At 40.7% G+C, this 11,663-nt stretch overlaps 2 protein-coding genes across 2 annotated transcripts; both read left to right on the forward strand.

The window, feature by feature from the left end:
* Nucleotides 1–3,121: 3,121 nt before the first annotated feature.
* On the forward strand, nt 3,122–4,226 carry LOC145406729 (pro-resilin-like). The gene is made up of 2 exons (XM_080277827.1): nt 3,122–3,303; nt 4,013–4,226. The coding sequence occupies exons 1-2, from the start codon at nt 3,122–3,124 to the stop codon at nt 4,224–4,226; spliced, it is 396 nt and encodes a 131-aa protein (XP_080133953.1).
* Nucleotides 4,227–9,744: 5,518 nt separating this feature from the next.
* LOC145406730 (uncharacterized) lies at nt 9,745–10,919 on the forward strand. The gene is made up of 2 exons (XM_080277828.1): nt 9,745–9,926; nt 10,706–10,919. Exons 1-2 carry the CDS (start codon nt 9,745–9,747, stop codon nt 10,917–10,919), a joined length of 396 nt encoding a protein of 131 aa, XP_080133954.1.
* Nucleotides 10,920–11,663: the final 744 nt, after the last annotated feature.

The raw sequence follows: 11,663 nt of genomic DNA on the forward strand, positions 1-11,663 counted from the left end.
TTTTGTTTAACAATCATCCATATAAACATCATCAGAGGTTTAACAGTTTTCTAAGTACACGCTGTATGCATCATGGTGTATATAAGCCAGGAGCTACAACGACTCAGTAGGTATCGTGTTCGCATCCCGATCAGCAGTGCCATGATTCTAGGTTGGAGTCGAATCGAAGCAGACATTAAATATAAAGTGGTTATAGGCAGAATGTTCTTTAATATAACGGCATATGTTGGCACCCTGTCGGTTCCTTTTTATGATGTTTTTATACATGCCTGCTGTCATGCACTCCAGCGAGGTAGCGTCAGAAAACAGGACAACACAACCTAAATCAGTGACACTGAGACTATCAGGTATTAAGGGTAACGATGTACACAAATCAGTTTAACCATCCACGAACAGGTCCCGCTGATTGACGTCTTACCTCATACAGATGGCATGTAATGCTATGACAATCAGTCAAAATCAGTACAACACTTCCATTTTCACGTTTATTGCACTCACTACAGACACACGTTCCTTTTTCATACCAGGCCGGCTTAACTCTGGCTATGACTCTCCCTCTGAGAAGGTCACGTCCTGCAGTTTGCCACATACGGTCTGATACACATAAAGACATGGCCGCGGCGTGGCTGTGGAGTATATAAGGCCGAGGTGGGGTGTCACAGGCAGCAGTCTCGGCTCAGTAGGCGAGGGAAGCAAAGCTGTCATGAAGGTATCAACACATTTTACATATTTATCGTGCACTAATTTGTCTCTCTACCACTTCTTCCTTTGCCACTTTATTTATATAGATGGCATAATCATACATTCTCTTGTATTTCATTTTATTTAGTTATTTATATATTTATTTATTTTTTTGCGCAAACAAGTCTAAATTAAAGATGCATAAATAGCATTTAAGAACATATCGATATTAAAAAACCCAAAATAAATCTTTCACAGCTTCTTCGGAGCCTATAAAGCCTAAGGACATGACCCATACCTGATATTTTGTTCAGTCTAAAACATACAGTTTCCTCTCATCCACCACGAGTGAACCGTTCATAACACTTTTCTATTCAGTCAGTTACAACCTGGGAGGAATTATATCTATGCAACATCGTTAGGGTTCCTGTGAAAATGAACACACGAACTCCAGTTGTCTACAGGTTTTGTCCAGATTATTATTATTATTTTTTTTCAGTAATACATTAAGCATCATGTCACGTTTTGTTTTCTTTGGGTATGATACGGGGTAATGTTTTCACCATACGAAGTATTTCCATAGGTTCTCATGAGGTTGGTGTCATCTAGAACAGCTCTCCTGAGCTATATTTTTGTTGTTCAGAGTCTGTTTGAAAGTGCAGTTTACTGTAAAACCAAAAGACCATTGTTATCGTCGGCCACTTTATTACGGAAACTGCCAAAGTTAATTCCGACAAAATCAGGTGCAATACTCACAGTACGCCTCCCGGTAACAGCTTGAAAGCACTCTTGTATTGGCTTGGAGCAGGAAGAAAGAATTAATCAAAGGTGCAAATGGCGAATAACGTTAAGCAAACAACTGTTGATCAAAAAAAAAAAAAAAAAGTAATGTAAGAACAACAGGAACTTGCCAATTTTATGGTAAAGAAGTGGAGGCACTTTCGTTATGATTATAATGCATGTACATATTCCGTAAAATATTTCTATAAAATATAAAATATAATATATTTAATATATATATGATGTAATGTCTGAGGAGTATGTGTGGCACGACGCATATGGATTGAGCAAGAAATTATGAAGTGCGAAGGAGAACTGGAGTTATGCGAGAGATGGCTGATCGAGTTGAGCAGAAAGTATTGAGGTGGTTTAGGCATATGGAAAAAATGGATGAAGAGCGATTGGTATAAAATACAACTGGATCTGATGCAACAGGTGTAGGGCTGAGAGAAAGACGACGAACAGGATGGTTGGACAGTGCGAAGAAAGCGCTAGATATGAGGTGGATGTCTGCAGAGCAAGGAAGAGTGGCTGTGCGTGATAGGGATGAAAGGAGAGAAGCTGTGAATGCATAAATGGTGACGCAGCCCTGACGGCATTTCTCCCATATCTTGTCTGATCAGCTGATCGTGTCAGGTGCAGGAAAGTGGATGGGTCAATTATAATGTGGCAGGGGTAAACCATCTCTGCTGTCGGCCCCTGCTGCGGGCGTTGCTGGATTGCACTGCACAGTTGACCCTCTTGCGGTGTGGTACGGTGAGGAGTGATCCCTTCTACCCTTAGAGGATAAGATACGAGTACATGTGTGTGTGTGTGTGTGTGTGTGTGTGTGTGTGTGTGTGTGGATGAGTAATTTGGTGAGTGTGTTGTCCTGTTTGGCTACCCACCTTTGGGGGGAAAATGCCTAGGTATATAGACACTCATTCTTTTTCCCATGCTACTGGCAGAGACAAAACAAAGCCGTGTGTTGCATTGTTTTGATGGGTATCAATCCAATGATTCAGTTAATCCCATGAAATATCTGTTTACGCCGCCCACAACCACGAAGGCCGACAACGATCCTGGAGATCAAGTTCGTGTTTGGACGAGAGAATTGTGGCTTTTGAAGTCTTTCAAGGTATCTCAGTTTTTTGTTCCCCTCTTTCGAACGAGCTGTGAGGCTGCTTACATCATTTTTCTGTTAGCTTCACGATAACACCATCAGACAAAGATGAAGTATTATACTCGGGAAAAGCATGAAAATCGTCCATGCCTACTATGTGTTAACAAACCATTTCAATAATGTGTACATGTGGGATAAAATGGTGACCAGTCTGTCTTGCAGATGGAGACGATGCCAGATGAAAATCATTAAAACTGTCCGTTTGGGAACGTGACGTAGAAGTCACAGAACCTTCTCTGCGGAGGGAACGAGGCGAAGTGGCTGATACTTCCCTTGTCAAACCTTATACCCATTGTGTTATCTGCCATTGTGCTATGGCGATAGTGCTATCAATAGATGTAAATCTATTATAACCAAAAATAATATAATACATGAGAATTTATGGCGACTTATGTGACAAATGCTAGGACCCGCTGGTCTAGGCTGCGCTGAAGCTCACACAATTGATCGTAATCTCCTGCAAAGGTTTTGGCGGTGTTGCTGAGTACGGCGGTGGTGATGGCGGCGGCAGTTGGCTATGGCCGTGATGGAGGCGGTGGTGGTGGCGGTGGTGGTGACGGTGCTGGGGTAGGACACTTCCATCCTCCCCGGTACGACTTCGAATACGACGTCAACGCCCCCTCCTACGGCACCTTCTACGGCCACCAGGAGGAGAGGAACAATGACGATACCACTGGAAGGTTAGATATGATGAGAGATAAGGAAAAGCTACTATATTACAAACTAACCGGGCACTCATTGGAGCGCATCTCTCCGATAAGGGCAACGTAATATCCAAACCGCTATTCAGAATGGGTTAGGTTCTCTCAACACTGATTAGAGTTTTGCAAAAGGTGTATTTCAAATTCAGAATCCGTAGTAAGATCCAGAATGGTCCCCCAAACTTGTTGATTGTTCCCTGGGACATGTGCTATCTACCCACCAAATTTGGCTCAAAACTCTCTTTTAGTTTTTGAGTAATCATGCTAACAGACAAACGACGGAACAAACAAACAAACAAACAGGGGTCAAAACATAATCTCTTGTCGAAGAGAAATACAGAGATTTTGGTGATGCCAAGAGTGAGAGAGATATGAATGAGATATACTGAAAAATTATGACAATTGAAAAAAAAAATCTGAAACGAGAGAGAGAGAAAGAGAGTGAGTGAGAGAGAGTGTTTGTGTGTGTGTGTGTGTGTAACAGTAACTTATTACTCCGCCGTAAACGAATATTGAAATTATTGTAACTTATGATTCAACAGTGAATGATTCATCTTTAACTGTAATTCATCAACAATGTTGATCTATAATACGCCTTTGTATTGACATCTCAGAAATTATAGGTCACATGAGACGTAAATAACTATAATAATCTGCTGACTTAATCCCGCCGTTTTCCCGCCAACAGATACTACGTGCAGCTTCCAGATGGCCGAAGACTCACCGTGGATTATTTCGTGGACCTCTGGGGTTACCATCCTACCCTCACTTACGAGGGCGTGGCGCGGTTCCCTAGTGGCCCTCGCGGCGACAGCGGTAGAGGTGGCGGCGGCGGAGGTGGGGGTGGCGGCAGCGGTCCCGGAGGCAAGGGCAGAGATGGCAAAGGCAAATTATACTACTAGTTCCTCATCCAGTCACCGCGGCAAACACTCACGGAACTCATATTTACATGAAACTCAGTTCACATTTCAGTTTCTGTTTATGAATGGGAAACCCTTTAGCTCTTAACACGAACATAATATTCTCACTGAATGTGCAATACTCGGATTTGAACCGAATTTTGACCGAACTCAAACCTCTCCGAATCAAACGACACCCACTCCATCATCCTCACTTTCCTATCCGTTAACTTCACAGACGTTCGTACATGGGTTGAATTCATAATTCATTGCGCCATTTTACACTTTTTATGTGTGTGTGTGTCCTTTGTAGCAGCCTTCACACCATCTAAGCAACATACTATGCTTCACGTAATGGGAAAACAAATAAACCTACACTTTCTGCCATTGTCTTGTTACTTTGTCATAGTTCATAGGCTACTTTACATGAAATTCACATCAAGCAGCCACCTTTCTGCTAAACATACCGCTACTATATTGTAAACCAAGTCCAAATACAATACACTACCTTCCTGCTGAATATACCGCCACTATATTATAAACCAGTCCAAATACAATACACTGTCGTCTTTCGTATCATATTTCTGTTTATATGTCTTGTCTTTCGTATCATATTTCTGTTTATATGTCTTGTCTTTCGTATCATATTTCTGTTTATATGTCTTTCTTAAAGAGTTCTTCTTGTTTCTTATTATTTTGATTTTTTTGTTGTATTTTCTAAACTGCAAAGAGAAAATAACGAAAAAAATAAACTATAAAGAGCATTTGTGTATTTTTTTTTTTTCCAAAACTGAATAAAATACAATGTACTACAAATATTCCGTTTATCCATAATACGTATCCAGACACATACATACATGCCACCATATACGAAAATATATTCACAGTGAAATATACTGGACAATGGTATCCACATCGGTTCCCTGAAGACCGCTGTGCCCATCGTTGGTGTGACGTGTGTGTGTGGTCAGTGTCGTGTCGAGGGGTGGAAGTGAGCACAGGACCCACTGAGTAAGAGTGGGCTGGCAAAGCCACGGGTGCGGCAGATCCACCAAATGAGGTGGCACGGGTCTGACCGTGGGGTTTGAGTGCTTGGAGTGAACCAGAATGGCGCGGCTTACCTCAACACTCAGGCGATGTTGACGCGTGTCTACAAGTATCGTTAATATCCAGTATGAGCCATTAGAAATATGGCACATGCAAGAATCCAGACAGCTGTGGAGGGACGAACTAGTATTTGGCTAGGGTATCCAGAAATACAGAAAATTCAAACAATCAAGGCAAAGGTTGGGAGGAGAATACCGAAAGGTAAATAAAAGAAGATGAGGAATGACCATTGAGGACATTACAAGATAATATAAAGACTCAAAAGAATTCTAGGAGAGCCTGAGCAGTGTCAAACGCACACCAAAAGAACTACACCAGTATATGAAAAACTGAAACTGATGGAATGTCTATGAAGAGAGAGAGAGGTGAGGGGTGAGACGAAATTTAAAGAAAACATTGGCGAAAGTATACAATATATCAAACGAAGAAAACCAGGAAACTGATGAAGGTACAGAATATATGAAACACAATTATTTAAGTGACAATCTTAATAGGCTATCACCATATCCCACAGTAGATCTATCACGACTCAGAGAAAAGAATCCACCGAAGAGAATATTATCTTTATGACAATAAAAAGACGATTAAAGAATTAAAAAGAAAAATGCAACAGGGGACAGTATTATATCAATAAAAGTTGTAGCAAACCTGCCTGATATACTTATATACATATTATGTAATATATTCAATGCACCACTGTTAGCGGGGTACTTTCCCAACCATTTCAAACGAAGCTTTATCGAGCTTATTTCCAATCAAGGCACATCATTAGACAAACCCACTGAATATAAGAAACACCATGGAAAATATTTGAGAAGATTGTAAATAATCATTTAAGAAATGCTCTTTAAGGTCAAAATCTGTTTCATGAAGACCAGTATGGTAACAGCAAAAGTATCGGTACAGGAGATAACAACAAAAACGCTACGTAGCAAAGAACAATGTTGCACTGTATTAAGAGATGTTGCCAAAGCCTTCGACCATGTCTGGCATAATGGAATAAAATATAAAATTCTTAACGAAGGATTGCCTATCCTCTATGAGAAAATTCTTTATAACTTTGTGGGGGAAAGAGTAGCTACGATAAGAACAGATAACTTTATGGGAGTACAGTTTAAACAAAAATGTGCTGTTCCCCAGGGTAGCTCTCTGTCTCCCACTTTGGTATTATGTATGAGCGACCTGCCTGAAGCAAGACCTGGCTGCAAAAATGTTACCTACTCTGATTACATTACCCAAGAAATTACTTAGCAAGATAAAGAAAATAGACAGGGTAAAGAAAATTATCAGGATAAAGCAAATTAACGCACACAAAAACAATGGAAACTGAAAACCAATGTCAATAAGTTATAATAATATCATTAGTGAAGAAAAACAGGGGACATAATTACTGATGGAGAGATCATTGATTATGCACAGGTAGGTACTCATCGGGGCCAAAAGATAAACAGAAATGGAATAATAAATCATGTTAAAATACCGTGCCTCGGACAGAATTGGTGCTAACAAAGCTTAACATTTTGAGAGATTATATTTTCCAACAAACTTAATAATACCATGACTAATAACTTTAGCAATACCTGTTGTCGAGTATCCTCCCTACTATTCCACAAAATTAGCAAAACACAATTACTGCATCTACATAGACTGTAAAACAAGGCAATTAGAATGGCGCTCACCCAATAACTACTCAACAAATGTACCAGAAAATCAAATGAAGCCCAATTAACATCAAATTACACACAATAGCAACTACTGTAGAGTATGAAAAATGACTGAAGAATAAGACTACCACTTACTTCAAACACTATATACATAACTACGAAGGAGATAATGTGCACAATGGTTTCCAAGGTTATTAGAAATATTTAATAATGAACCAAAACCTAGACATTTCTACACAGATTAAAAACTATTAGTCATGCCTAAAAGGACGTTATATTATCAGGGACAGACACTGGTTGAGACGGAGAACTTAAGATCAACAAATCTCTTGAAAGAATGTGCGAGTGTTTGTGTGAATACAAATGAGTGAAAAGAAATTGAGGAAAGACAGTCCATAGCCATAAATGCGTGAAGGTGGATCACTTAACCAATATATGAATATTGAGATCTGGACATTTGTGTTTCGATCATTTATTGTTTAATAATCATCCATAGAACCATCACCAGAGGATTACCAAGCCTCTAAAGTACACACTGTATGCATCATGGTGTATAAGAGCAAGGAACCACAACGACTCTGTACGAATCGCGTTCACATCCCGATCAGCTGTGCCATAATTGTCGCTTGGAATCCAGTCGTTACAGACGTTATATATAAAGTGCTTCCAGATACAATGTCCTCTAATAACACGGCATTCATTGTTATTATTCTTATTTTAAATGTATGCCTGCTGTCAACAAGTCCAGCGGGGTAGCGTCAGAAAACAGGACAACACAACCCGATTCAGTGACACTGAGACTCACAAGTATTGTACGTAATGATGTACACAAACCAATATAAACCATCCACGAGCAGGTCCCGCTGATTGACGCCTTACCCCATACAGATGACATAAAACTATGACACTCAGACACAACCAGCACAACACTTCCACTTTCACATGTATTGCTCTCACTAGAGACACACCATCCTTTTTCATACTTGGCCATCATGAGGACGGTTTCATTCTGGCTATTACTCTCCCTTCGAGAAGATCACGTCCTGCAGTTTGCCACATACGCTCTGATACACATACATATATAAGCCAAGGACATGGCGGTGGCGTGGCAGTGTAGTATATAAGGCCGCGGTGGGGTGTTACAGGCAGCAGTCTCAGCTCAGCAGGCAAGGGAAGTGCGGCAGTCATGAAGGTACCAACACTTGGCACACTATTATCATGCACTTATATGCCTTACTAACACTTCCTCCTTTGCCACATTGTTTCTGTAGATCGATCGATTATAATTTCTAGTATATTTATTTGCGAAACAACGTCTAAATTAAACATGGATAAATAGCGAACAAAAACACACTGATATTCAGATTGACAATATAAATCTGTCAGAGATTATTCGGAGCCTCGCACGCCTACAAGGATATAACCCAGAACCGGCATTCTGTTCAGTCTAGAACATACAGTTTCCTCACATCAACCACGAGTGAACCGTTCATAACACTTTTCTATTCAGTCAGTTACAACCTGGGAGGAATTATATCTATGCAACATCGTTATGGTTCCTGTGAAAATGAACACACGAACTCCAGTTGTCTACAGGTTTCCTCCAGATTATTTTTTTTCAGTAATACATTAAGCATCATGTCACGTTTTGTTTTCTTTGGGTATGATACGGGGTAATGTTTTCACCATACGAAGTATTTCCATAGGTTCTCATGAGGCTGGTGTCATCTAGAACAGCGCTCCTGAGCTATATTTTTGTTGTTCAAAGTCTGTTTGAAAGTGCAATTTACAGGAAAAAATAAATAAATAAATAAATAATAATAAATTATTGTTATCGTTGGCCACTTTATTACGGAAACTGCCAAAGTCAATTCCGACAAAACCAGGTGCAATACTCATAGTACGCCTCCCGGTAACAGCTTCAAAGCACTCTTGTATCGGCTTGGAGCAGGAAGAAAGAATTAATCAAAGGTGCAAATGGCAGATAACGTAAGATAAACCACTGTTGATCAAAAAACTTCCTCAGAGAAAAAATCTTACAGAAGCACTGTAAGGATAGCAGAAATGTGTTAATTTTATTTTTAAGAAATCAAGGCAGTATCGTTTCGATAATAATGTATGTGCGTATTTGGTAAAATCATCATCATCATCATCATAATCATCTAATCCTGTGTTGCCCCATGAGAAAGGTAGGAGCCCGGGGCTAGGCAAGTTGGTCCTGACATTTAACATAAGGGTGACCAGCTTCACTCATCCCTGAGTAGCATTACGTGAGCAATAAACCCCAACCACCTCTTGGATATAAACCTGCACAGGCTCAATACGGCTGGAGCACGATCATTGCCCACTAAACCAATGGGCGACATATCTTGCTTATTCAGTCCTTGCAATACTGTTTATGTGGGATCAGGTAGTGACCAGTCAGAGTTACTGGCGGAGAGGATGCCAGGTGGAAATCCCTGAATCTTTCCTTTTGTGGAAGCGACGTAGAAGTCACAGAACCTCTCCAGAGGGAACAAGGCTAAGTGGCTGATACTCCCTTTGTCAAACCTTAAACCCATAGTGTTATCAGCCATAGTGTTACAATCGTTGTGCTGTCGTTAGATGTCAGTTTTAACAAAAAATTCAAGTTTTATGAGGCTGACATGACAAATGCTAGGACCCGCTGGTCTAGGCTGCGCTGAAGCTCACACAATTGATCGTAATCTCCTGCAAAGGTTTTGGCGGTGTTGCTGAGTACGGCGGTGGTGATGGCGGCGGCAGTTGGCTATGGCCGTGATGGAGGCGGTGGTGGTGGCGGTGGTGGTGACGGTGCTGGGGTAGGACACTTCCATCCTCCCCGGTACGACTTCGAATACGACGTCAACGCCCCCTCCTACGGCACCTTCTACGGCCACCAGGAGGAGAGGAACAATGACGATACCACTGGAAGGTTAGATATGATGAGAGATAAGGAAAAGCTACTATATTACAAACTAACCGGGCACTCATTGGAGCGCATCTCTCCGATAAGGGCAACGTAATATCCAAACCGCTATTCAGAATGGGTTAGGTTCTCTCAACACTGATTAGAGTTTTGCAAAAGGTGTTTTTCAAACCCAGAATCTGTAGCAAGATCCAGAATGGTCCCCAAAATTTGTTGATTGTTCCCTGGGACATGTGCTATCTCCCCACCAAATTTGGCTGAAACCTCTCTTTTAGTTTTTGAGTAATCCTGCTAACAGACAAGCGAAGGAACAAACAAACAAACAAACAGGGGTCAAAACATACTCTCTTGCCGAAGAGACATACAGAGATTTTGGTGATGCCAAGAGTGAGAGTGAGAATGAGAAATACTGGAAAATTGTGAGTTAAAAAAAAAAAAAAAGTGAAACGAGAAAAAAAAAAAACTGAAACAATAGAGAGAGAGAGAGAGAGAGAGAGAGAGAGAGAGAGAGAGAGAGAGAGAGAGAGAGAGAGAGTGTGTGTGTGTGTGTGTGTGTGTGTGTGTGTGTGTGTGTGTAACAGTAACTTATTACTCCGCCGTAAACGAATATTGAAATTATTGTAACTTATGATTCAATAGTGAATGATTCATCTTTAACTGTAATTCATCAACAACGTTGATCTATAATACGCCTTTGTATTGACATCTCAGAAATTATAGGTCACATGAGACGTAAATAACTATAATAATCTGCTGACTTAATCCCGCCGTTTTCCCGCCAACAGATACTACGTGCAGCTTCCAGATGGCCGAAGACTCACCGTGGATTATTTCGTGGACCTCTGGGGTTACCATCCTACCCTCACTTACGAGGGCGTGGCGCGATTCCCTAGAGGCCCTCGCGGCGGCAGTGGTGGTGGTGGCGGCGGCGGAGGTGGGGGTGGCGGCAGCGGTCCCGGAGGCAAGGGCAGAGATGGCAAAGGCAAATCATACTACTAGTTCCTCATCCAGTCACCGCGGCAAACACTCACGAAACTCATATTTACATGAGACTCAGTTCACATCTCAGTTTATGTTTATGAATGGGATAAGCTTTAGCTCTTAACACGAACATAATACTCTCACTGAATGTGCAATACTCGGATTTGAACCGAATTTTGACCGAACTCAAACCTCTCCGAATCAAACGACACCCACTCCATCATCCTCACTTTCCTATCCGTTAGCTTCACAGACGTTCGTACATGGGTTGAATTCATAATTCATTGCGCCATTTTACACTTTTTATGTGTGTGTGTCCTTTGTAGCAGCCTTCACACCATCTAAGCAACATACTATGCTTCACGTAATGGGAAAACAAATAAACCTACACTTTCTGCCATTGTCTTGTTACTTTGTCATAGTTCATAGGCTACTTTACATGAAATTCACATCAAGCAGCCACCTTTCTGCTAAACATACCGCTACTATATTGTAAACCAAGTCCAAATACAATACACTACCTTCCTGCTGAACATACAGCCACTATATTATAAACCAGTCCAAATACAATACACTGTCGTCTTTCGTATCATATTTCTGTTTATATGTCTTGTCTTTCGTATCATATTTCTGTTTATATGTCTTTGCTAAAGAGTTCTTCCTGTTAGTTATTATTTTAATTTTTTGTTGTATTTTCAAAACTGCAAAGAGAAAATAACGAAAAAATAAACTATAAAGAGCATTTGTATATTTTAGTTTTTT

This window comes from Coenobita brevimanus, chromosome 71, assembly GCF_032717465.1.
Source record: "Coenobita brevimanus isolate Jiangsu-jjx chromosome 71, ASM3271746v2, whole genome shotgun sequence".
Lineage (NCBI taxonomy): Eukaryota > Metazoa > Arthropoda > Malacostraca > Decapoda > Coenobitidae > Coenobita > Coenobita brevimanus.

Coding starts and splice junctions, on each gene's coding strand:
- LOC145406729 (XM_080277827.1), top strand. CDS start 3,122: ATGGCGGCGGCAGTTGGCTATGGCCGTGATGGAGGCGGTGGTGGTGGC. Junction 3,304..4,012: donor AATGACGATACCACTGGAAG/GTTAGATATGAT, acceptor TCCCGCCAACAG/ATACTACGTGCAGCTTCCAG.
- LOC145406730 (XM_080277828.1), top strand. CDS start 9,745: ATGGCGGCGGCAGTTGGCTATGGCCGTGATGGAGGCGGTGGTGGTGGC. Junction 9,927..10,705: donor AATGACGATACCACTGGAAG/GTTAGATATGAT, acceptor TCCCGCCAACAG/ATACTACGTGCAGCTTCCAG.